Genomic DNA, 26,238 nt, shown 5'->3' on the forward strand with positions numbered 1-26,238 from the left:
CGCACATCATGGCGATTCACGTTCCCGGATAAGTGGAACGTTGCTCCATCGCTGAATATCAACTTGGCAGCGAAATAATAGATAATAGAAAAAGATAATGATCTCGTGCTGCCACCTGGAATACACAATACAAACTTGGTGAGTTTGTGGTTCTTTTCATCTATCTTTCATGTGCGTACGTGTAATACTTTTGAAAATATAGCCTTTTCAAAACGAATGAATCATTTATGCTAGCCCTGTATTATTACGTATTCAATTGACAGAAAAGAGCTAAGTTGCCTAATCGGGTCTATCTTACTCTGAAGGTGTCCAGTCACACTGGGGAACGATGGCGCAGTGGTAGCGTCGCCGCCTTATAATAAAGGGATTCCGGGTTCGATACCCGGTTGAGGCACAAGTGGTTCGGATCCAACTTTAAACTGTCCCGATTAGCATTACTGTTCATGAAGTGGACTTAAATTACCAAATCAAAATTTTAAAAAATCAAATCACACTGGGGCAAAAGCAAAGTACCAAGTGATATTTTGTATTTACACTAAATATCAGCGATTATGAAAGTCCTCTTTGTCCTTCTTCAACATCATGGGCGAGAAGGAGAGGAGAGGGATGGGTATGTTCAAGGGGTCCGCTGTCCTTCTAAAAATGTCAACCTAAAATTCTATATTTCACACATATAATAATATTTCGGTTACAGGAATTTGTGATAATTGTTGATAATACTGACTGAGATTGACATACGTTGTCGCAGGAATGCAATAATTTCGGATTGAAGCAATGTTTTTGAGGTGGTAGATCTGTTTTTGGGTGAAAACAATACTTACAAGCATAATTTCCCGATTGTTATCTTAGCACGCTCTGAAGTGTCAGGTGTCGCAGGTTCGAATCCTCAGCAAGAAATGGTTATTTCAATGTTTGTTGTTATTATTTTACTTACATAATTATAAAAATTAATAATTACATACACAAAGAAATAATAATTTTATTTCAATAATTCACCATGCATCGTCATCGTCACGATTATCCTATAAAGCGAAAGCCTCAAAGGTAGCAAAGGACGTATATGAAATAGTAGTGGTGTCAGAAATGAGATTTCAGTGGATTTAGCAAAACATGGGAGTGGGAGTAGTTAGGAAACAGATGAAGACTACATCTACTCTACATACGTCTTATTTGAAACGAAAAGTTTCGCGATTTGGGCAAATCTGGTTTCAAAAGAACTAAGATGGCAACATTAGTAGAACTGGACTTCTTGCAGGTTCCGAAGGAAATATTGGGGAAGGGCCGATGCTGAGAGGGGAGGGGGCAAGGAGGGTGCTTCACGTGTTACAAAAGTAAACAACGGTTTGTGGGAGGGACTGTGCAGTGGGAGTTTTGTGACTGGTGTCTTTCGTCTTTATGTTGTTTTCGGGCATTGTCAATTAATTTATGAAGCTTGCTCCGAGTTCCGAGGTGGCGGGTTCATCCTATCTGGACAGTGTGTGTAATCGTGCGATAGAAGATATTTTGAAGCAATATTTTGCAGAAAAAATCGAAATTGTGGCGAAAGGGAGGCCAAAGCCTATTTTGAAAGATTTAAAAACCAAGTCGTCTGCTGGATATGACCGACATTTCAATGTTTCGTGGTATAACGACTATCCGTGGTTATGTGGATGTGTGCAGTTGTCTAAACTCTTTTGTTGGCATGTACTCTATTTTCGGGTGAAAAAAAAAAAAACGTGTGGAATTCAGATGTGGACAACATGGACCATGACCATGACGCACCCAAAAATTCAAATTGAAATGAAAAACTTCTCTTTATGGCAGCATCATAGAAGTTTTTTGATTTGACTTGATTAATTTTGCTTCGCTTGTGCCACTTTTGGCTAATTTGCGAAGATGGGGATGAGTGATGATATGATTAAATTGATGAATAGACATGGCAAACGCCCATGCCCAAGCTAGGTTTCGAACCCGGGATCCCAGCATCATATAACTATTTTCAAAGTCGGATTGATCTGCTCTATAAGTAGCCTTCGATGTTTCTGTAAGTATCAAATTACGTATTATTGTGTCAACAACCAATGTTTGCGATTTCACTTCAGTCCTTATGTCAACATTTTTTTTCCTGATTAATAACTTTACCAAAATCTAGTATTGAATTGCATACGTACCAGATTAATATTATATGAACTACTTGGAAGACATTGGGGGGGGGGGAGGCATGAGGTGGGGAGGCGCCCAAGTCTCCCTTAAATGTCCTACTAATAACTGGTAACACTTTTAAAAATCCACGCCACGCCACTGGTCTTGTCCCAACAGGCAAGAAAAGCACTGCTGTGTCACCTCCCGTGGTTGCTAATTTCTAGCTTTTGGGTATGTCATTGAATGCCAAATGTTTGTTCCAACTTTGCAAATTTATCAATACCTAAAAAAATAAAGCCTTTGTGAGGCGTGCAGGAGAAGAATGATTGCCCCCTTAAGGCTTTAATTCATCCTTGCAGCAAGCTACTAAGATTGATAGTTGTAGTTTGCCTAATATCTTTTCATCATCACCCTTGTGGCACTGGGGTACAGCTGCTCTCTCTCCCTGGCTACGGCCTTTCCACAGTGACTTCTGCGCATGTAAAAACATGAGTGAGAAGCAGAAGTGGCGGGAAAAGTTTCTAGATCCTCTGTGAAGGGGTGGTCGGTAACCTCACGATAGTAATAATATGCTAGTAACTCCCCTAAAGTATATATCCTGCTTATCTTTCATCCCCCCACCTTTGTCATTCTTTGCCTATGTCCACAGGATTGGCAAAACATATTTCAACATAGAGGAATAGCATGAAAAGTTCAGAAATAAAAAGTTACTTCTCCAAAATTTATTTGTAATTGTACATGTTTCCATGGCCATATAGTGGCTGCGGTGGCTCAGTCGGTAACACGTCTGACTACCATGTTAAAGGTCCCGGGTTCGATCCCCGGCCGGTTCAAATCCGGGAACTTTTCTAACGGTGGAAGCAGCCCCGGCACCCACCCAGCGTCGAATAACATGGGTACCTGGGGGAAACCCTGGGGAATAAAGGCGGTCAGGGGCTTGATGCTGATCACATCACCCCCACTCACGACCGGATCAAGAAAGTGTGGGGCGTTACCCCCACACACCCTATATGCCTTCATGGCGTGGTGCTATGCACAGGGGAACACTTTACCTTTTTTTTTCATGGCCATATGCCAAAATTTAGCTAACAGCTGACTTCGTTGACACCTACATCACCACATGCTGCCTGCCACCGACATCGCCCTTCACCAGAGTCAGTTCGTTATCCTAAAGGGCAGGGATAGCTAGTGAGTCCCAAAATAAAATCTAGCTTTATTTACTGAGCTACACCCCAGCATGACTTGATCCAGATTTCAAAACCTGACCACACTACATATTTACTCATATATTACCCATTATTTTTCATGATCGGGTAATGTTATTACATCTATAAAATGTCCTTGACCCATCAATCTAGTATACAGGGTCAGGACATAGTCAATAGACAACACCAATTTTGCCTATGTGTCAACAGATATACATTGCATCATCAAAGAATTGTTACACTAACCATTTTTCCTTAAAGAATGCTGTCATTTAAATTTGTAATCCTGCAGTTCTTACCTATCCATCATCAAGGGCAAGTCAGATATAGCTACAAAAGAAGTACTGAGGCATGGAACTTGGAAAACTATTTAGTATTACATTGACATACATTCTTATTGCTTCCAAATATATCAGTTTGGCGATTACGCGAAGATAAGTAATTAACTCTGATAACTTACTATTCATTTTCCCATGTAAGTTTTTTTTTCAGCGATCGATTTTGCCACTCATCTGACGAAGCCACCAGACGAGTGGCGAAATCGATCGCTGAAAAAAACTTACGTGGAAAAATGAATAGTAAGTTTATCAGAGTTAATTATACATTCTTATTCTCACCATAAATCCCCACCAATGGTGATGCACTAATCCTGTTGTTTATGCAGTGTTGCAATACCCACTACACGAAAGTCAGGTCTGTGGTGTTGGACAAATTGCTCCTTCTCAATCTCTTAATCAATTCACAACCACTGTGAACACACTTTTCCCGATTTTGTGGAAGGCATAATTATTACCAAGCAAACTGTCTGCTACCATGTTTATTCCTGTTTTATGCAATGAGAGTCAGAAATTGAGACAAAATGTCAAACAAGCTTTTTTACCAGCATTTGCAAAAATTAAATTCTTAAAACCATATAGGATGAAAGAGAAAAAAAATTCAAAGCAATACTTGTGCATCCCTCTGTGCCTACTGTTACCAGATATCTGATAGATATGTATGACCTATTTACTGAATTCTTCTCATGGGTGCACAGCCACCCCCATCCAACCCCCTCATCATGAGACAACCAAACACACAACAGAAAAACGTAGTAAACTGCTTTATGAAACAGAATTTCTAATTATGCATAATTATCAGAATCATCTTTCATGTTGAGGGGAATAAACAATGCGGTTGATAATATAAGACGTAAAAGAGTTACTAAAAATATATATCCGTGAAACTTACTTGTAAATGTTCTGTTTACATCTTATAGAATCATCTTGTTGCTTTCATTGATGAAGAATGTGAAGGTACACATAAAGCCTGAAAATTTTGTCTGAATGATTATGTAGGATTGAATAATATAGATTATGGTTATCTTAAATAAATAATTTATGAGGGATTGGTAAGATGTTGAATTTCTTCTTGTTTTGCAATTTTAAATGAATATGAAAACAATCTCTTTATGGTGACAGATTTAAATGCTGGTACTTTACCAAATCATAGCTTACTCTAGGACATTTTAATAAAATAAAACCAAGTATGTAAAAAACTCTATCTCCTGCTCCTTTTAATTTTTTTCATTCAAAATTTAAAAAAGAACACAATAATATAGAATTAGAGAAAACATATAACAAATATAATTTACAGTATCAATTTTCAGATCAAACTTTCGATATTTAATTTTCACGTGCTTTTTCATTTCATCAGAAGAAATATTCTTCTAAACTTTATGCTTCAAATTTGGACACAGAATTAAAAATTGCAATTTGTTTATGATCGCTAAACAAACAAGAGCAGATTGTTCTTACTATACAATTATGAGCAAAGTCTAGGTAATTGTAAACTTTATGTACAAAGTACGTTTTAATCTATACATCAGATGGTTTCAATGCACAACTGGCAGTGAACATGAATTTCCTTGACTGTTGTTTATGGCTGGCAGTAGAATGACTAAATGTTCACTGTAAATGACGTAGAAAAGGCACACTTGATGCGTAAAGGCCATGTTTCGTTTCCATTTATCGTTTTTTATATATCACACACAGCCACTCCTAATTTTTACTCATCATTCACACATGCACACATTAGACAATATAAAAACAACAACAACAATGCCTCCATGGCATTTGTTTCACCGTAATCAGTTACTTGAAATCCATAAGAATATTCACACATATTCCATACGTTCTTTTGCGTTAAGCACAAGTGGTTGATTTTGAGAAACACCTCACAATTCTGATTTCCATTTCATTTAGCAACAGTTCGGATCTCCTTACATGGTCTCCTGTATACCTTATCAGTTCTTCCACTTAAATAACTTTTACACCCAGGATATGTAAAAAAAAAGCTGCCTCAAGAGATCACTATTCAAGCCACACAGTGATCTTCACGGGTTTCGGCACTAATCTGGTCCTTCTTGCAAAAGAACATTGTTTTTTTTTTACGAGAAGTCCCCATTTGTATCTTTATGTTTTTCTAAGTTCCCTGACAGTGTAGGGTCAGGCCGTCTTCTCTTGAAGAAACCAAGTTTCCATAACACTAACGTGAGCAAAATAAGTAACAAAAGGCCTGCAACAACTGCAACAATGATAATCCAAATTGGTACTGGTTCTGGTTCCTGTTGATCCAACAGATCAGGATAAGCAGTTGTTTCAATCTAAAAGGTAAGAACAGAAAAAGAAAGTAGCATAATGCAGTAAAGACAGTGATAAAATCCCTCCAGGTAATCAACCCTCTCCCAACAAACAAAAAATAAATAAATAAAAAAATAAAAAACTGCAACGCAACAGTCCGTGAGTAATAGTTTCACGATTACGTAAGTTTATTAAACTATTGATTATATCTAGATAACAGTGAAAGTAAACTACATGAAAATTCACATCAATACTCTAGAAGGAATTCTAAGCATATGTAATTTTTCATATTTTGGAATATCAAAGAGGTTTTTTAAATGGAGAGGAATTTTTGAAAAATTTGCCCTTATGGCTGCCAAAGGTCTAGTTGAGCCTTAATGAGTAAAGAGTATGGTGAATAATAATTAAATACACATTTACTGAAAAAGAACAAACAATATCAGTCATTCAGTCAACAATTACCTACAGTAAATCTTGATGGTGCACTTTACTTGTTACTATCACTAACACTTTCATTTTAATACAAATAAAAACTAACATAAAAGTATTATGAAGCAAAGTTTCAGCTTTACTTACAAAGCTTTCATTGGGTAAACTATTTTATAGTTGTTCTATTTGTATTGAACTGAAATGTTGAACTGAAATGTTAGTACAGTTACCGTTCCAGTTGTTTTATTTTATTATTATTTTTTTTTTAGGTACTTGTAAGGAAATTAACAGTTTATAAAATTAATGAAACTAACACACTTTCAAAAACAGAACAGTGCACTATCTGGTAATTTGTGTAAAGAACTGTAAAAATTCGTGAAAAATGTGGATTGACCAGAATGCAAGCTTCGTTCTTTCGTGTTATTCTACTGCATGACCAGCGGGAATTACTTTTTTACTTTTACTATACTATTGTGTGGAATATTACTTACCATTATTTTATCATCTAATTCGCTTTGCTTTATCTCAAATTCTTCTGGGATTACAATTCTTCCAATTGAACCAATTTTAACCCAGTCAACTCTAGGATAATCTTCTACTAATGTTGAATTCCATAATCTGCCAAGAAAAAGTATCTTAGTTTATGCTATAATAAAAAAAAAAAATACTAGGTGCGTAAGAAAGAGAATGTACATTGTATTGTAAATTTAGCCAATACTACCCTGGTGTAAATAAATCTATGTTTTACATTTACATATTAGGCAGAGAAATGGATGGAACATTTACAATTATAATAAATTATTTCTTCTCCAAAATGCAGATATTAGAATAAAAAATGTAAACATGGACTATGTACTCTATTACAGTGGAACATTTGAATTGTGTAAAATTTTGTTTTACAATATTTTTTTATAACTGTTCCCATGTACACACACCAGACAAAAAGATAACATACATAGAGGAATTATAGGTAATATTTAATTGGCTTATTATAGTTAATTATCAGCAAAAATAAAGAATTACGCTATACACTGACTGCAAAGCATCATTGTCACATATGACCCCATATCTCATTACAAAAGAGGCTTATATTGAAATATATTCAGGGTGCAAAATCCTGGGGGGGGGATTTTCCCCCACCAATGACCTTGTCCTAGAAAATCCCTTTTTGCCATTGACTCGTAACTTAAAACATGGGAAATCTACATTTGATGTACAATGTGTGGTAAGAAGAAGAAGAAAATGTAGTGGTTATGATATTCATATTAACTAGGAAAATTCATGTAATAATCAACAAAATCAAATCTTAAAATATTCAAATAAAAAATAATTATAGTAACAAGCTACCTGGCTGGTATGCGTATTGTTGCTCCTTGGTTCTTGAGTAAATTGTGAATAACACAGTGGAACTTAAAACACATTGCTGTACCGTCGCGGCAATTCTGAAAAGACAAAAAAAAAAAAAAAAACTCCATTGCAAAATGTGTATTGTGTTTTTTTTTTCTTTCAAATTAGTTATATTCCCAGTACCAGTCCACAATTAACAAGTATCTTGCTCAGTTCTTGAACAAATTAGAGATTGGATGACTGTTGTGTGGCCAAAGAAGAAACTATCAGAAGGATAACATTTCACATCAACTAATGCCACTAAATTTAATGGTGGAAGAAGAAAGACAAGGGTATTTATCAAAATAACAAATCCAAAACTCTTTACTTTTTCTTGACCTTTTTTTTTTTCGTTTTTCTTAAACTTTATTTATTCAACTCCTACTTAGGAAAAGTTGGAAATTAGCAGTTAAGATAGTAACTATTTTTCTATTTACGAAAAACTGCTATCAACGGCTGGTTAAGATGAAAACTGAAGCTGTATTTTAGTAAGAGAATTAGAATTTATTTATGTATTAATAAACGTAACAATTAATGTTCCCTTCCATGTAGTACACCATGGACTCCATTTGACAGACTAGCAAGTTTCTGGCATCTGGATTCAAAGCCGGTATAATTTTCTGTGGAGTTTGTGTTGTCTTTCCTATATGTTTGTGATTTGTCTTTTCACCCATCTCATCTTAGTCATTCCATGCGAAATCAACACAGCCTTTGACCTGACCATCTCCGATTTTCATGAAATTTGGGGAGTTGAAACTATCCATGGAACTTAGTAACTATGTAAATTTTTAGTTTCGTGCGTCTTGTAATTGTTAAATTATTCAAGGTCAAAGTTAGCATAAATTGCCTTTTTTGAGCCCGCTTAGCTTACTAAATCTGCTGTAACTCCGCCCCTATTATGCCTAGGAAGCTCAAATAAAGCTTATTGTACAGGGAATTGAACAAGCTTTCCAGTGATATATAACAAGCCTTGACTTTTGACCTTGAATATCTCAAAACATGTCATCACCAAAAATCGCGAAAAAAATATATTTGGTCCCTGATTCCATACTATAAAACATATCAAAAAATCATTCTGGGACTGCAATGGGATCAGAAGATACAAAATAATATGTGTAACTATGTGACTGATAAGAGCCCCATTACGTGAACTATGAAGAGTCAAATGTCCCTTAACACTCCCTACAAAATGTGAAGGAGTTATCCTGGGTATAATTGGTCATGAAAGAAATAGGTTAGGCACAGGGAGATCCCTAGCCGTGTGTGTCAAGGGCAGGTCCGGCATATTGTTGATCGCCATATTGAATTCAACGCAAAAATTTCAAAGTAAAGGGGTGATGTGATATATCAAATGAGGCTAGAATTTCACGAGAAATGAAGTGACGAAGGATTTTCCAACGTATCTTACGCCAGCAAAAAGTTATACACATATCTTTCACTTACGATATATGCACATTATAATGTTGTCAACGTTCCTGTGAGCACACTCGTTGACGTCTCTCACACTCGCATAGAACATTTGGCAATGTGCAACAACATCGCAAGCAGCAACTATGCTCTCTCTCAGATGGTCAATATCAGGGACTTTTAGTGAATGCACCATTCTCTTCAAATGTTTCTGAAGGTAAAAGTCCTCCTAAGATATTAGATCTGGGGAATGTGCAGGCCTTTTAATATATCCCCGTGTGCCCATCAATCTACCTAGAAAATTACCATGAAGAAATTGCAAAAATGTCCACATAGTGTGGTCACACTCTGTCCTGTTTCAAAACTCTCGAAAAGTGCCATATCCCGTAAGCAAGGGTGAAAAAACCTGTTCACTTAACAAATCCAAGAAGCCCTCACCATTTAAGATTCCGTTGTTGAATATGGACCAACCATTTCCGTTCGCCATACATTATACCACATAATTAGCTTACCAGCAACAACCATTCGACTGAGCAAATCACAGGTATTGCATATTATTTTTATTTTATTAACTTCACCGTGAACATAAAAATTAGCCTCATCACTGAAGAATTTTTCATTCCAAAGGAAGTGTCACGTAATTGTTTGAGATACTTTTCCCAATATTCTTCACTATTCAACTATTTGGTGAATGTAGCTGATTAAAATCATATGCAATGGTGAGTATACTGCGTTCTCTCCCAAGATGTCAGCGTGATCTCGATGAGTTTCTAACACGTTAAGAGCATTCCAATGCTTTGTTTTTAACACCTCGAAAAGGAGAAAATGGTTACAAACATGCAGTAATAAATTTTTGCTGGTTAAATATATGTTGGATAAACCTTCGTCACTTCATTTCTCGTGAAATTCTAGCCTCATTTGATATATCACATCACCCCCTTTCCTTTGAAATTTTTGCGTTGAATTCAATATGGCGGTCAACAATATGCCGGATCTGCGCTTGACACACACGGCTAGGGATCTCCCTGTGCCTAACCTATTTCTTTTATGACCAATTATACCCAGGATAACTCCTTCACATTTTGTAGGGGGTGTTAAGGGACATTTGACTCTTCATAGTTCATGTAATGGGGCTCTTATCAGTCACATAGTTACACATATTATTTTGTATCTTCTGATCCCATTGCAGTCCCAGAATGATTTTTGATATGTTTTAGAGTATGGTGTGAGGGACCAAATATATTTTTTTCACGATTTTTGGTGATGACATGTTTTGAGATATTCAAGGTCAAAAGTCAAGGTCACGTGACAAAATTATATTTTTATCCAAAGGTAGGCTTGTTATATATCACTGGAAAGTTTATTCAATTCCCTGTACAATAAGCTTTATTTGAGCTTCCTAGGCAAAATAGTGGCGCAGTTATAGCACATTTAGTATAGCTAAGCGGGCTCAAAAAAGGCAATTTCTGCAAACTTTGACCTTGAATAATTTAACAATTACAAGACGCACGAGACTAAAAATTTTCATATTTACTAAGTTCTATGCATAGTTTCAACTCCCCAAATTTCATGAAAATTGGAGATGGTCAGGTTAAAAATTGCACATATCTGTGTTGATTTGGCATGGAATGACTCCTTAGCATCATTCATCCTCATAAAGCAAAGTAAAATAAATTAAACCAATGAATCAATCATTGTGATGGCAAAAAATCTTGACTACAAGTCTTTTTGTTGATTTCTTTACATTTTCTTGACTTTCATGACTTTCTTGACTACACAATATGTTACCTGCAACAAACCAACATATGTGTGTGCAGAAGCCGTCAGGAAGGTGGTTAAAATGGATTATGCTACAAAATTTTACATGGTTGTATGTTCACGGCAGAGGAACATAAGAAAGACGTCAGTATAGGCAGAAAGAAGTGATAGGTAAGAGAGAGAAGTCGATGAAAAAGTAATTTGGCTAGTGTTCGGTGCATAGTTGGTGATGGGTGAAGATTGGAAAGGGAAAAAAAGGGGGCTATCTACTGAGAAAACATGTGATTCAGAAATGGCATGCATGAAGGGATTGATTGATTTTGATTTATTTTACTTCACTTTTGGCTAAACATGAAGATGAGGATGAGTGGTGATATGATGAAATTGATGAAAGGACACTCACTGTGCTAACCACTCTGCCATGCAGGTAGGCCTGGATGAAGCAAGTTTGTTCATGCTTTCTCAAAAGACAATTCTACAAATTTGTGTGATTCAATGGAAATTGCTTATTAGCACTCAAATATGAAATGAGACAAATCACACAAAAAGTTATGTAGTGCTGTTTCCTACGAAAGAAGAAGCAAACAATTGTTGCTATGCAATAGTCTGTGCACACAATGTTGAATGTAATTTCCTTAGTATGTAAAGTTGTATGTTCTTTGAATTTCCTGAATGAATAAAGTTTATCTTGATTACGTATGAATTGCACAACAGGTTATAAAATAAAAAATATCAAAAATCCAAAACGTATCCTTACTTGCAGTCAAAAGTAGATTAAATGCAACTTGACATTTTCTAGGAAACCAATTAAAACAATTTCACAAACTCCTTACCATAGAAACAACTTTCCTCCTCCTTCCATCCTTGTCAGTCAGGTATTCTGCTTTCACGATCTGCTCGGTGTCTCGTTTCCTCCTCCTGAGCTCTCCCCCAGATTCCTCCACATCGTGGTGAGAAGAGGCTTTCAGAGGAATTTCTGTCACACCAGGTCTTGGAGGCAGGCTCAGGGGATCCACTAATGATGAATCCAAAATGCATTCTCCACGATTTAATGCTGAAAATAGAAAACATGAAAACATCTCCTTCCAATGTGGATGACAGCACAAGCCACTGAAATTAATAAAACCTCAAATACATAGATGTACATGGTGTACCACCTTTACCAGTTCTCAAAATATGAGAAAATTTAAATAATTAATTTGAATAGAGCAGCTTGATATACAAGTATGGAATTAGTGTTCTTATAAAAGTCTGCATAATCATCATCAAATTGTGAACACATTGTGGAGAAACTAGTTTGTAGACAATCTTGAAACAAGAGCAGAGACTGTATGTATTCTACTTGTAAAATTTTGCTGGCTTTTTGGCTTAGCACATGAAGTGCTCAACTTTCTATCTCACCACCAGGTTTGATCCTGGCCTTGGCATGAGTGTTCTTTGTGTTGGTTTGGTACAGTGGGATCCATGAGTATTACTGTGCAAGTTGTCTATCTCAACGTGCATTTTATGTGACCCAATAAGAGCTTCAAGATTTAAGAGGAAAACTTGAAACAAGCTGTTGACAACTTCTGCCCCAGCATACATAAAAATCCATCGCTTAAAAACACATACGATGTAAGAGAAAAATTATTGAAAATAGTCATAGACAATTTGCCAAGGAATACTAGTGGATCCCACTGTACATTTTAGTCATATACACTTCTCTCCAAGTTGTACAATGAGTAAGTGAGAGGGAGGGAGGGAGAGAGAAGGGGGGGGTAACCCTACATATCCATTTGTGTTTAATAATAAAGTACTTTCACAAGTACCATAGCTTTCTTTGTCATTTATGAAAAATTCAAGCATTTTAATATCTAAAATAGCATCAAATAAGATGTGGGTATAATTGTCACATCACTGACAACAACCAATGGATAGGATGGCTAGGTTCTTTGACAGGTTGTATAGAGTGTTAAATGTGAAGTAGGAATTATCAACCTAATTGTTATAATTTGGGCTATGTTGAACAAATATAATCTGCTGCTGTAAATCACACTTACTCTCAACTGTAGGTCTTTCTTCCAGGTACAGCAACCACTTTCCAAGTGGTTTGTCGTTAGCCACTTGGAAAGGCCACTCGATGTGAACTTCCAGTCGACCAACCTTCCACGGTCCTTTGTTGAACACTTGGTATGTATGCAACACTCTGGATCCTATCTCGTCACGGTATTTCATTGCAGATTCTCCTTTCACAACACCACCATAAAATACTTGTTCCGGTCGAGCTGATCTGGAAAGAAAAGAAATAATATTGGTACAGCGCATTCGGTTTAGCCTGAGCTCTGGCATGCGCAAAGCGGGAGATGTTTGTCGTCTGCAGAAGACGGCATGTGACTCATTGATTGATTGATTGATTGATTTGGTGTTTTAAGTCCACTTTATGCACAGTAAGACTAATTGGGACTGGACCTACAGTTTAAAGTGGGATCCGAACCACTTGTGCCTCCACCGGGTATCGAACCCGGGATCCCTTGATTACAAGGCGACGACGCTATCACTGCGCCATCAGGGAGGCCCGTCATGTGACTCAAAGGAGCAGTGTTGCAATACGCTGAAGTTACAGTTCTACTAGACATTAAACTGGCAAAGCTTTATGCTGTTGTCTCATTAAATAAAATACTTACGAATCTAAACTAGCACGCCGTCCTTCCTGATCGTGAAATTCATCAATTGTTCTACGAATAACACACTTGTCAAATTCATCCACATCACTTTTAAATTTCTTTCTTGTGCGTGGTTTGTTAGGTGTTACTAATCCCTTCCCATTTACTTTGTAGTGATCATTTTTGTTTCAAAGTACTTACTGACATATCAGTAGATGCGAAAACATGCTTTTGCAGTTGTTTCACATTCAACACAAGACCACTGTCAGCTTCTTTCTTTATAAACTTATGCACATTAAGATAATTTCTCAACTCTGATTAAGAATCACTTTGCTTTCTCTAATATTTATTCCAGTTTTCGCCTCAGCTTCCGTTGAATAAAACACCCTAAGCAACACAGGTCAACAATCACCTTATTAGTGGTAACACGATCTGATGAGGAGAGGGAGGATGCCACTTTCGCCGAGGGGCTTAACCAATGAGGGTTTCACCGACAAAAAGAATCATCTGTCATTCTTTTCCTTGAACTATCATCTGTCGCTTTTTAAAAATACGCAGTAAGTACCAAACACACCTACCAATAAGCTCTGAAGTCAGATTATGGATATAGGTAATTGTTAAGGCAGTTAGCAACTCTGCTTTCGGTGGAACTCTCGCATCGTGGTGCTGACGGCAGGCTTCTGCGCAGCTCAAGGCCAGAGCTCAGGCTATACCGAATGGCCTGTACTCTTTATCAGTGTTCGTTGATTATAGCCATGCCAAAGAGGAGGTGTCATGAGGCTTGGACCTAAATTTTCTTTTACAAAAACAGGTGATTATAAATATTTTTCTCCATTTTCTTACCCCTAACAGATTTCAAAATGCTTTTTTAGAAGTATCAGTCTATCAATAAAATTTATGATAATTTTTTACTGATCCAGCATTTTTGTAAATAATCTGTACCAAATTCTGTCATTCTGCAGGATGTAAAAACCTAATTGCTTTAGATATTAATGATAATTGTTGTAACTCCTTCAATATTCTCCTATCATATATATCTACATTTGGATGCTTGATGTATTTTTTTTGAATAACTGCTAGAATTCTGATTATCTTAATCCTGGTTTATTCAACACAACAAAAGCCAATAGGGGTACCAGCTGCTCACTTTTTTCCAGACATTGCAGCCTTAGGTCTGGCATGGAGAAGGAATTTGAAGAAATTGTCATAAATGTCCTACATTAACAAAACACATCTTTCAATGGTGAAACAGAAAATCAAAATGGGGGGGGGGGGAATTTGGTTTCTTGGCGAAGAATGCTTCAAACATGGTTAATACAGGGATACAGGGATCTTTCTCAATTCAGATTTTTTTTTTTTTGGAAATCAGAAGTCCCTTTCCAGATCTTGCAAAAACAATCACCCAGGTGTAAAATATTTTCACAGTGTGTGAAAATTTTTAACATTTTCCGCACTGAAAACTCTAGATGTGTTCTGGATATGGTATGCATTTCCCATCCCAAACTCTTAGATTTATGATATCACATTACATATTTGGACAATGTGTCTTACTTTTTGCTTGGAGGGATTTGGTAGCCTAACACACCCCCCCCCCCCAAAAGAAAGGCTGTTCAAAAAGTAGCTTATGTATGCTAGATACAACTCTTTGAATATGTTGTATGCCTGAATTGCTGACAATGTAAAATTTACACTAATTTTCATTAAATATATGTGGAAGTATGAGCATGCACAGGCAAGAAAATACAAAGTATATTATATACGTGAAAAATCTGTCATGCAAAACATTTACTTGCAATAAATATTTATATGATGAAGATTAAAATTTTGTTTCCATTGTTTTTTTTTTACTGTTGAAATACACAGAAAAGTAACTGTCAATTTCTTTACTCATTACCAGTATGTTACCTGAAAAGGTGACTTTGTTACTTCGTAACTGAGTTCAATGGAAACTCAATTTTACGTTCCCAGATTTCACATTTTCCTGCATTATACATTCAATCTTGATCGTCCCTACATAGTAAGATGGCATAAAATTTTCCTCGATTCTACACTTTTCCGCATTTAAGTTTTTCCATCTTGGTTCCCTGAAACACATAAAATCAAGGTTCCACCACGACAAGTTACGCGTTACTTCAAAACACCAATGATGTACATTTACGCAAGAGTGATGTAGATTTAATGAAACAACATACAACTAAAGCACACACATTCTGTATGCAAGGAACTTCTGAAAGCACTTACCCTTTCAGAGATAGATCTGCTCTTTTAACAACTGTGATTTGAAGACTAAGGGGATCCTGATGCTCTATTTCTTCAGAGGTGGAATTTGCAAACAAAATAAACTCCAGAAGGGACTCCAAGTCTTCTACCTCGCTAGGACTGAAGCGGATTTTCAGACTCTTGCTGCCCGTTTTGAAAGGATTCCCTAGTCTACACACCAACAATGTGGAATTATGTTCATCTATTTGGCAGTGGAATGGTTTCTCCTGAAAATAAATTGCAAATTTTATCATGCATTTGCACATGTGGAAATACATGTATCTCTTACAGGGTGTTTAAAGAAAAGGTAACTAAAATTCAGCACTCGAATACGTTACCGTTTTTTTCTGAAACACCCTGTATTTATCTGAATACTAGTGGCAATGGTTCTTTATTAGCATGCAATGTTAACTGGACAGTATCCATTGTCCAGTGCTTTTTGTTTAAACTAACACTATGTTTTGACTCCGTGGCTCCGGAATTGTGTACTAATTTTTTCTCCATGTATACGTTACTATATTTTCTGAGGAGAGGGGACCATATTTACTGGAATTCTACATGAAGATGACTTATAAAATTTTAGGCCATTCCTATGAACATTGCTTCTTGATTTCTCTGTTTACAATTTGATTCTTTGTATATTACTGTTACGTTGTTTCCACTGACTTCTATGTGATCATTCCATGTGTGTTCACCTATTTTTGGCCTTCCTAGTTCTCCCTTCCACGTGTGTTGCTTGTGTACTAGAAGACATCCAGATATTCTTATGTCAGCTCATCCACATTCACATAGTATGCTAACATACATCTCTATCATGAAATTTATAGGCAATCATTCAGTTTAAGGTATTTTACTTATATTTTTAGGCCTTTTGTAGTTCTTTCCTCCAGTGCTATTTTTGATAATGCAGTTGTTCTTAGATAAATGTAATTTTGTAGAACACCAGTTTACTACAATGTAATTTTTTAATTACAGGTAAATGTAAACATTTTTTAAAAAATAACATTCATTTCCAGTAAGATTCAATTTCTCAACAATGTCAGCCAATGTGAGAATGTCACATACACTGAATAAACATTCAATCAATTATGAATAAGATACCAAAAATATGTAATATACTTCAAAATATGCAACATAAAATTTATGTTTATCATTACTACCATCATAATTTACAGAGCTTCATCATTTTTGCTTGGGTACATCTGACAGGAAAAAAATTGTAATTACATACAAATTTGGGCACTAGTCTTCATCAAGATAAAGCACTTAAAAAGTTGGATAAAATATATATAAAATGGAAACAGACAGTTATTGGTCATCCCCTTTCTATTATCTATTTATTTGTGTCAGAGAGTTTCTTCTCTGCTCTTAGAGAAACTCAAATGGTAACCTATTTTCAATCTACCTCAGAGTCTGCTGCATTGATGAAATTTAGACTTTCAGGAGTAATGATGTAGAGCTGCGCTTCATATGCAGATTCATTGTAGTTGGAAACTGTAACCTCTAATACAACTTCTTGAACTTCACCCAATGACAACTCCCATGGTTTGTTGGGTTCTGTAATATAAGAGAATGGTGGCATGCAAAATTAAAAAAGAATGTGAGAATCAATGTATGCTTGCATATGATTACATTAAAATTTTGTGTTTTCTTTGTGTGTCTTACTTGAGTTCTATTTTCATCATTTCTGGAAATACTTCATTTTCATGTGTGTTCATTGTCTCGTAATTTGTCGACAATTTAGTTTTATGTAATTCTTGAAGCTTTCCTGGCGGCGAATGATGAAGAAGTTCTCTTGGGATATCAGCCAGGTGATTTCTGGATAGGCTTCCGAGCTTTCGAGAGCTAACGTCACTGTCATCTTCAGGGATTGAAGTGCAGAGAAAAGTTGGGTTATGGTTTTATGTATTTGATGTGGGAGGGGTACGGTGCAGGTGGAGGGCCAATCAGGTGCCGTCTCTAAGACGTCCATGCTCCCAGTTCACTATCGCTAACCAGGCTGGGTCCAGTTCTAGTCTCGTGTCCCTGTTCAGGTTTTCTTTTTCCCATTGCTTCTTTGATGATTCTGTCCCAGTAATTTGATGAGTTATTGATGATCTTGGTGGTTGTAAAGTCGATTCTATGGTCCTCTTGGATGGAATGTTCTGCTAACCCGGATTTTTCTTGGTGAAAATTCTTTATGTAGCTGGTGGCATGTTCTTTGCATTGTTGTTTGATTGTCCTCCCTGTTTGGCCAATGTACACTTTACCGCAGGTACAGACGATATGGTAAACCCCAGGTACCTGCGGTAAAGTGTACATTGGCCAAACGAGGAGGACAATCGAACAACGATGCAAAGAACATGCCAGCTACATAAAGAATTTTCACCCAGAAAAATCCAGGTTAGCAGAACATTCCATCCACTTCAATCCCTGAAAATGACAGTGATGTTAGCTCTCGAAAGCTCGGAAGCCTATCCAGAAATCACCTGGCTGATATCCCGAGAGAACTTCTGCATAAGTTAGTTTTACATTGCATTTTATACTCATCTTTTCTCCTATGTAGTCGTAAGCCACAAATGAGCAGTTTATCTTATTGTACTAATGTACTGCAAGTGATCAAATGGATGAAAAAAATCAAATCAAAGAACATAAAAATCTATAAGTGGAATAATAACACAATGATCCTGAAAAAAAAAACTCCAACTTGACGAGTTACTCTTTAGAATGCAATATTTGATTTTAATAGAAATATGTTTCTTTCACTGTTTGCAATATGTAAATAAACACATTTCTATTTCTAATACTGCAGGTGCAATATGATGTTGTTGGCACTTATTGGAGTGTAAGGGTAAAAGTGCAAATTGACTGTATTCCAAACCAATGCTCTATGGCTTCTAAGCAAGCCTTCAGCTTCATCACAGCTTCCACTGCATTAATTTACAAGTACGTAGTATATCTTGTCCATTCACAGGTACAAAAATTTCATGAAATGCCAGGATCTCTGGTTTGATTCTCGATCAAGATACTCTTTTTTCCCAACTACTTAGTAAGATAATACCAGTATAAATTTTCTGTATGTGCCAATAAGCTCTTCTAATGTCCAGTTTGAATAATTAAATTTCCTTAGAAAGAAAATTAAATGTTTTGACTGACAAATATGACAATGCAATTAAACCTTTCAAATGCACTTATCAAGTTACGATTGGAATTTTTTATAATCCCTACCTTGTGTCACATCTCTTGAAACAAAGAGAAACAGGAGAATACCTCCCTTTGAGAGAGAGAGAAAGAAATAAATAAACTAACTCTCTCTTTCTCTCTCTCTATTCAAATTGTCATAATAGAACTATGAGGGAAAGTCATTAAATAACAGGGATTTTATTCTAAACTTCATGGAGGTTTATGCACAACGAAATTTTGTATTGCGGGACTCAAAATGGTTCCTTAGCAACACACCATAAAGGTGTCGTAATGATCGAGCAGTGTGCGCCTGCGCAGTAATTTGTACAACATGGCTGCTCCACTGTTGACTTGCACCGTAGAAGAGCAATGAAGTGTTATTTGTTTTTTGTGGTCTGTGGGAGTGAAACCTTCTGAAATCTACAGCAGAATTAGGTTCAATACAGAGACAATTGTTTAAGTCAGGAGAAAATGTATGAATGGGTGGAAAGATCCTTTTTTAAAAAACGGACGAGATGTCAGTGATGAACACTGGAGTGGAAGGCCAGATGGCGTGTCAATTGTTAATTTAGTACACTCTCTCCTGACTTAACAATCGTCTCCATACTGAACCTTCATTCTGCTGTAGGTCTCAGAAGGTTTCACTCCTCTGACTACAAGAAACTAATAGTATTTTAGTATCGCTGCTCTTCTATGGTACAAGTCAACAGTGGAGCAGCCATGTTGTACGAGCTACTGCGCAGGCGCATACTGCTTGATCGACATGACACCTTTATCATAACATGTTGCTAAGGAACCATTTTGAGTTCTGAATTTGAAATATAAATTTTCATTGTGCATAAATCTTCATGAAATTTAGAATAAAATTTCTGTTATTTAATGACTTACCTCATACACAATGATGCAGTGCAAGACACCGGGAGCAGTAACCAAAATTTTAATCACAATATATTCACAGCATCACACAAATTCAGTCATTTACACTACAATGTTACAAATTTGCATTTACATATCATGCAAAACACTGATGTAACATGTCCAGTAAGGATATGTAAATAACCTACCTTTTGGTAGCTTAAAACCTGCAGCAAGAAACAGATTACTTTCGCAAATGTCATTCTCTCCACAATCTTTCTGGAAAGTTGCCTCAAAAATTTTTGCTGCCTCTTGTTGATTCAAAATAGGATAGTCATCTATACTGGGAAGGGGACGGCCAGGAATTCCTGGGGTGGGCTCTTTTTGAAGAAGTGTGTAGGTAAGTTTAAATTTGATTGGAGATTGAATATCCTTCGTGTTATTCTGCAAGACAACAGTATATCAACAGAGTGCACATATTAAATATTCACATAACAAAGGTAACAAAGTGTGGTTGGACAAAGGTTAGACAAACCATACTAAAAGTGATTGGCCAAAGGTAAATAATATACTGTTGGACAATTGTGATTTGTTCTATGATGCCAGGCCAATAGGTGGTTTTCATGTTGTACCAACATATTGAAAACTAATATAGAGATAGGTTTGTTTGTCATACATATAATTTATTGTGAAGCCAGAAACAAACTTTAGTACGTGTTATTTCTGAAAAATACAAATTTGCACTACAATTTATTGAACAAATGAATAATAAGTATTCCTAAAAGATATTAAAAATATATATATTTAAAAAATACTAAACTTATTTTACTTACAATTAGTGAGTATGTACTATTTCCAAACAACTTTTCAGGAATCAACTGTTCCCTTCATCAGATTCCTTCTTGACTAGCGAGATCGCTTCATAGCCACGTCAAATTGAATTAAAAACAAGGATAAAGGATATAGGAAAGAAATGGAATTCTAAATACTTGCCCAATCCTGTTAAAACTTCCATCCCCACTACCATCCTTTCATAAAAACACATAGTTAATAAGTCAATCTTAAAAAAAACATTTTGATTTAAAAAGTTAAAGGACACACGCCAATTCACTTTCGCCCGTGAGGGATCCGGATTGCCTTCTTGCAGAATCTCATACAATGGCAATCCGGATCCCTCACGGGCGAAAGTGAATTGGTGTGTGTCCTTTAACTTTTTAAATCAAAATGTTCTTTTAAGATTGACTTTTTAACTATGTGTTTTTACGAAAGTGGGGATGGAAGTTTTAACAGGATTGGGCAAGTTTTTAGAATTCCTTTTTTTACCATAGTTATTCCTATATCCTTTTTCCTTGTTTTTAATTCAATTTGACATGGCTATGAAGCAATTTCGCTAGTCAAGAAGGAACAGTTGATTCTTGAAACGGTGTTTGGAAATAGTACATACTCACTAATCGTAAGTAAAATAAGTTTAGTATTTTTTAAATATATTTTTTCAGATATCTTTTAGGAATACTTATTATTCTGTAATTGTGAGTAATTCGCACACCCACAAGATATGAGTTGAACAAATGGTATCACTGTTTTCAAGGTATCTTCAAGTTGTAGCACAAACCACCTTCTAGAGAATTTGCTGAGTTTTACACATTTCAGAGCATTTATTCTGTGCATAGCAATGTTTATCTTATATATAGATAAACCATTTTCACAAGGATTCTGCTACAGATAAATAGACAAACCGTAAGCAATTCCCAACACAAAAATATCATTGGTAATAACAATGGTAATAATATTTATTATTCAACTTGGCTTGCATGGTGATAAGAATTCAAGAAAACTTAGAACATGCAGGGTTCCCACGCAAACTCCAAATCCATTTTCCCTGAGATTTCCCTGAGTTTTCCAGAATCCTCATATTTTTTCCAGAGTATTGAATGCACAGTAAATGACTACTATAATTTTACAATGGCCTCCTCCATTTCCCCTCATAGCCATACCATCCTCACCTTCGTTATTACTGTTGTTTTCTGATGCAAATAACAAAACTAGTTCAATAATAAAATAAAATTACACTTCTTTGCATGTAATTAAGAACAAAGATGACCAGTTTTCTAGAACTTCAAACAACTCTGAAACAATTTCTAACATATCTGATATAGAATATTGAAATATTTTCACACTTTCATAAATGTTTATAAATGGATACAATATCGATTAATCTGTAATGCGTACAATAATAGTTAAGACAAACAAATTATTGGATTTTTAAAACATATAAAAATGAAGTGACAATTATTAGTACCGATTTAAAAAGGAATTAATAAGTTACTGAGACTGAAATATAAAACAAGAAATGCACTTAATGTCTGACACAGCAAATTAAGAAACTTTACTTCTCAGAAGCTTCAAGTTTTTTAAAATTGTTTTGCAATAGCCTTTGCTTCTTCTTGCATCTTTTGTTGTTTGGCTTGTAAAGCACGGATCTCCTTGCTTTACGTTTCATTTCTTTCCTTTTGTCTTCTTTGTGATCACATTTCTTTCTCATCTCCTGCAATGCTTCTTCGTATCTAATACGTGCACCTTTAACTCTCTGGATCATATCTTTGCTTACTTCACTGCATCATAAACTTGCCGAATAGCCACAACAGACTCTTCTTTCAAGTTTTCTATTAAAACCTGCTTATTTACAGAAAACCCACTTTCCACATATGCATTGCCATGTGATAGGCATGTAAAAATTCACATGTCATGTCATAACTATAACCAGGGCTCGAAAAATCCCGGTCGCCAGGTTGCCATGGTGACTAAAATTTTCAGCCTGGCGACTGTGATCATTTGCTATTATGTACAAAATTTTAAATTCTTCATTCTTTATTTCTGTGGGCGAGGTTCAGGCTGAGGCTGTTCTACCACCTAACCCATGTCATGGAGTATGGCCAATATTTAAGCACATGTTGCGTGTGTCTGTTGACAAAATTTCGACCTGCTAGTGTTGCCATTTACGGAGGATATGTCCCAAAAATGTTACCACTCAACCCATAAAATCGCCAGTGAAAAATCAATCAAATGCTGCACATGATCAATATTTTTTGCAAATGACAGATTGACATGGCATCAGACATCCAATTATGACCCTTTGATAATTTCTTACATATTTTTCTCACTCAGAAATGCATTTCTGGAAAAGTTTTAACACTGCCTTTCGCCAGTTATTTATATATCTAATTTTCTGTGTGGCGTAAACTGATAATTTCTTAGCATTGAAAAATATCTCAAATGGATGAGGCTTTATAATGCAGGAAAACCAGTGTAAATATCTCTTACGGTTTTCAAGATATAAATTTTCAAACTTTGGGTTGCGCAAGTTTTGAAACCCCTTAGTATGCACAATTGCAAGTAGGTTGTTTCCTGGTGCCTGATATTCAGAGCTGGCACCTAGCTCTGAAGAAGATTTTTCGAGCACTGACTATAACAATAGTTGAACATGATCAAAAACTTAAAATATGGACAAGTATTTATGAACAATACATAATTCATAAGTAAATATTTAAAATTCTGTTCTAAATGCAGTAAATACACAATCATCAGTATTGTACACAAAAGATGGCAGAAAATAAATATTTCCCTAAACAGGACACTCCATTTTTTTACTATTTTGTAAAAAAAAAAGAAGGAAGAAAAAACTTAAAACTACTCCCTAATAAGGGAAATCAAATGAACACTGGATATCTTTATTATGAGTTTTCCACATCTTGAAATATATTTTACGTCATGTAAAACATCGAAATCGGCTAATTAAATTTTAAAAAGTGCAAAAATTATGGGGGTCACTTGGTCACCAGCCCTGGAATCACATTTAAAAACAAGAAACAGACAAACAAATAGATACAAGTTCCTTGCTGAAAGAGAAATGCTACAACAGCTTGGATTATCCACAGACAGGAACATATTATAATCCCTCAGTTTTGCTTCATTGGGAACCATTAATCAATTACAAGATTTTCCCTGAGATTTCCCTGAGATTTGTATTTTTTTCAAATTCCCTGAGATTTCCAGGTTTTCCAGGTTTTCCAGGTGTGTGGGAACCCTGAACATGCTTATATCACCAGAGCTATGAAGTGGCTAGTAAGATATCATTTTTATTAGTTTTAGAATGAATGAATTGTACTTATTGTACTGGCATTGTCAAGATAGTACAGTATTTGTGATTTTCTCCCCTTTTGTCGTTCTTGTGAACAATTTTAATATAATAATATCATTATCAGGTTCATATGCATTTGAAATTTCATGCCGAGTATATGTTACTTCTCATTTTCTTCATAAACATTAACACTCCGATTGACTGAACTGAACAAAATGAACATTTTACCTTTATGTACACTGTCTCTTCGGAACAGTAATAATGAAGCTCACTTAGAGAAATTACATGCTCCTTGATGTGTGGCTTCCTTTTCTCATCTGGAGCAAACCAAACTCTGGAAAATTTCTTTGTTGTGAATGTTTCTGCCTCTATTCTGTACTGTATTTTTAAATTTTCAGCACGACTGCGGGCCAGGTTTTTTGCAGCAGCTGTGATGTTGAAGCAGGCTTGAAATGTGAAACTGAAACAAAAGTATAAAATGTACCACTGATATTTCTCATGCAAAATAATGTTAAAAGTTAGTGTTTACACCATCTGTCATCAACATATTAACCCTAGAAAGCTAACATGTCCTGTAACAAATGTTAAAGCTAGCCATTCATCTGCTGGACTACTGATTTGATCAGAATTAAAACATAGTATAAACTTTGCAGAACATATTTCATTTTGCTACAAAAGTTAGTATTTACTTACAAAATACATGAATAGCATGCCAGAATGCGAAATTACATTTTTATAACTCGTGTGTGCACTCAAAACAATGCTTTGACTAGTGTTCACCAGACAACACTTTGGAGCAATGGCAGCAGAAGAATGTGGTCATTCTCCTCTTCCTTGAGGGACAGAATGCACAAATCTCCCTTCCTTGTTGTTGTTGAGCAACTGCATTACTTCTTTGCATTTCCACATTCAGGATGTTAGCAAAATCTGGCAAAGTTGTCGTGGAAGGTTTGGTGTACGTAAAGACTAACGTTTCATCTGGCAGACGTTGCAAAATTAAAAACACACTGAAGGAACGCTTGCAAAAGAACGCCGGTACTTTCTCGTCAGTCTCTCTGACCCAAATGAGGTAGACAGGGTGGGTAGCGGAAGAGTTAAGTGGAAGGGGGGTGAGACAAGAAAATGGCACAAGGTGTGACGTGTGAGGTGTGTAGTCTGCCAGATGACGTGTTACCGTTCTAGGGTTAAACACAAAAGATAGCATGACAACATGAACCTTGCTATATCCTCCAAATTTTCAGACTGGTTGGTCTGAAAATTTGGAGGATAAATCAAGGTACGTGATTTCATCTCATTTTTAATTCTACTTGATTATATTACAAATATTTTTTGTCAATTTTCAAAAGTTAGAAAAAAAGTAAATAAAAAAGTAAAAATATCATAAAAAGTAAATACTAAGTCTCAGGAGATACACCTTAGTTTTGATTTCAGATTCAGTTTTGTACAAATAAAACAGATAAACAGCACGGTATCAATTCAAAGACATAAGAATCATACTTCTTATTATGAAAAGAATTCTTTGCAAAAAGCTCATTCAAACATATTAGAACCTAACCAAAGTAAGTACTTCTACTTCAGGGATGAATGCCATCTCTTAGTGTGTTGCTTCCATGCTTTTTAATAACTGGAAATTTTGAGTGAAACCATAACTTTGTGTACTCACAGCATTTGGCAGTGTCATTTAAATAAAAAGGTCCTCGTTATGTGTATATATTATTCCCAGTGTTGAATCTATATTCTTGAGAAAAATGTAATCCATGTTTGAGGTGCAAATTGTTAGCTGGGAGTGTTTTCTTGAGTCATAAGGATACCTATCGGTGTCACACATCACCATCTACTCAACTGTTAACCATGTTTGTTCTTGCTACACAAATCTTGATGTCTTCAGCAATAGATTAAAAAAAGACATTCACAGGCATTGCCGACATTGAAGGATCTATGCTCTATAATGTGGCTGTGATTTTTGTCAGGGATTATCAGTCTTTCGAAGAGATCCAGCTTAGCTTGATAGTTATAACTAGGGCTAGGATTTTCATGACAGCATATTTGTTTTGGTGAGGGTGATGTGTTCCCCAAACATATAGAAATTCATATTATGAAGAAATTAATAAAATTAAGGTGCTTGTTAAGGGCATATTTTGGCATATTTGGCCATTCCTGAGTGATAAGAGCATATTTAGATGGATTTTCGGTCATATTCAGCATATTTTTGCATTTTCAGAAATATACGGTCATTTTCGAAGTGGATTCGTTCTTAC

At 35.8% G+C, this 26,238-nt stretch overlaps 1 protein-coding gene across 2 annotated transcripts in view; it reads right to left on the reverse strand.

The window, feature by feature from the left end:
* Window positions 1-4,849: 4,849 nt before the first annotated feature.
* mew (multiple edematous wings) overlaps window positions 4,850-26,238 on the reverse strand; it is a 313,875-nt gene continuing 292,486 nt past the window's right edge. For both annotated transcript variants that reach the window (XM_083120732.1, XM_083120731.1), the window contains 9 exons: window positions 24,209-24,440; window positions 20,052-20,286; window positions 17,231-17,382; window positions 15,808-16,052; window positions 12,964-13,193; window positions 11,758-11,978; window positions 7,721-7,815; window positions 6,865-6,991; window positions 4,850-5,967 (listed from right to left, as the gene is read on the reverse strand). In XM_083120732.1, the coding sequence (XP_082976858.1) occupies window positions 5,752-5,967; window positions 6,865-6,991; window positions 7,721-7,815; window positions 11,758-11,978; window positions 12,964-13,193; window positions 15,808-16,052; window positions 17,231-17,382; window positions 20,052-20,286; window positions 24,209-24,440 (1,753 nt within the window). In that variant the 3' untranslated portion in view covers window positions 4,850-5,751. The remainder of the gene's footprint in view (window positions 5,968-6,864; window positions 6,992-7,720; window positions 7,816-11,757; window positions 11,979-12,963; window positions 13,194-15,807; window positions 16,053-17,230; window positions 17,383-20,051; window positions 20,287-24,208; window positions 24,441-26,238) is intronic.

The sequence above is a fragment of the Lepisma saccharinum genome, chromosome 4, assembly GCF_977018435.1.
Source record: "Lepisma saccharinum chromosome 4, izLepSacc3.1, whole genome shotgun sequence".
In the NCBI taxonomy this organism is placed as follows: Eukaryota; Metazoa; Arthropoda; class Insecta; order Zygentoma; family Lepismatidae; genus Lepisma; species Lepisma saccharinum.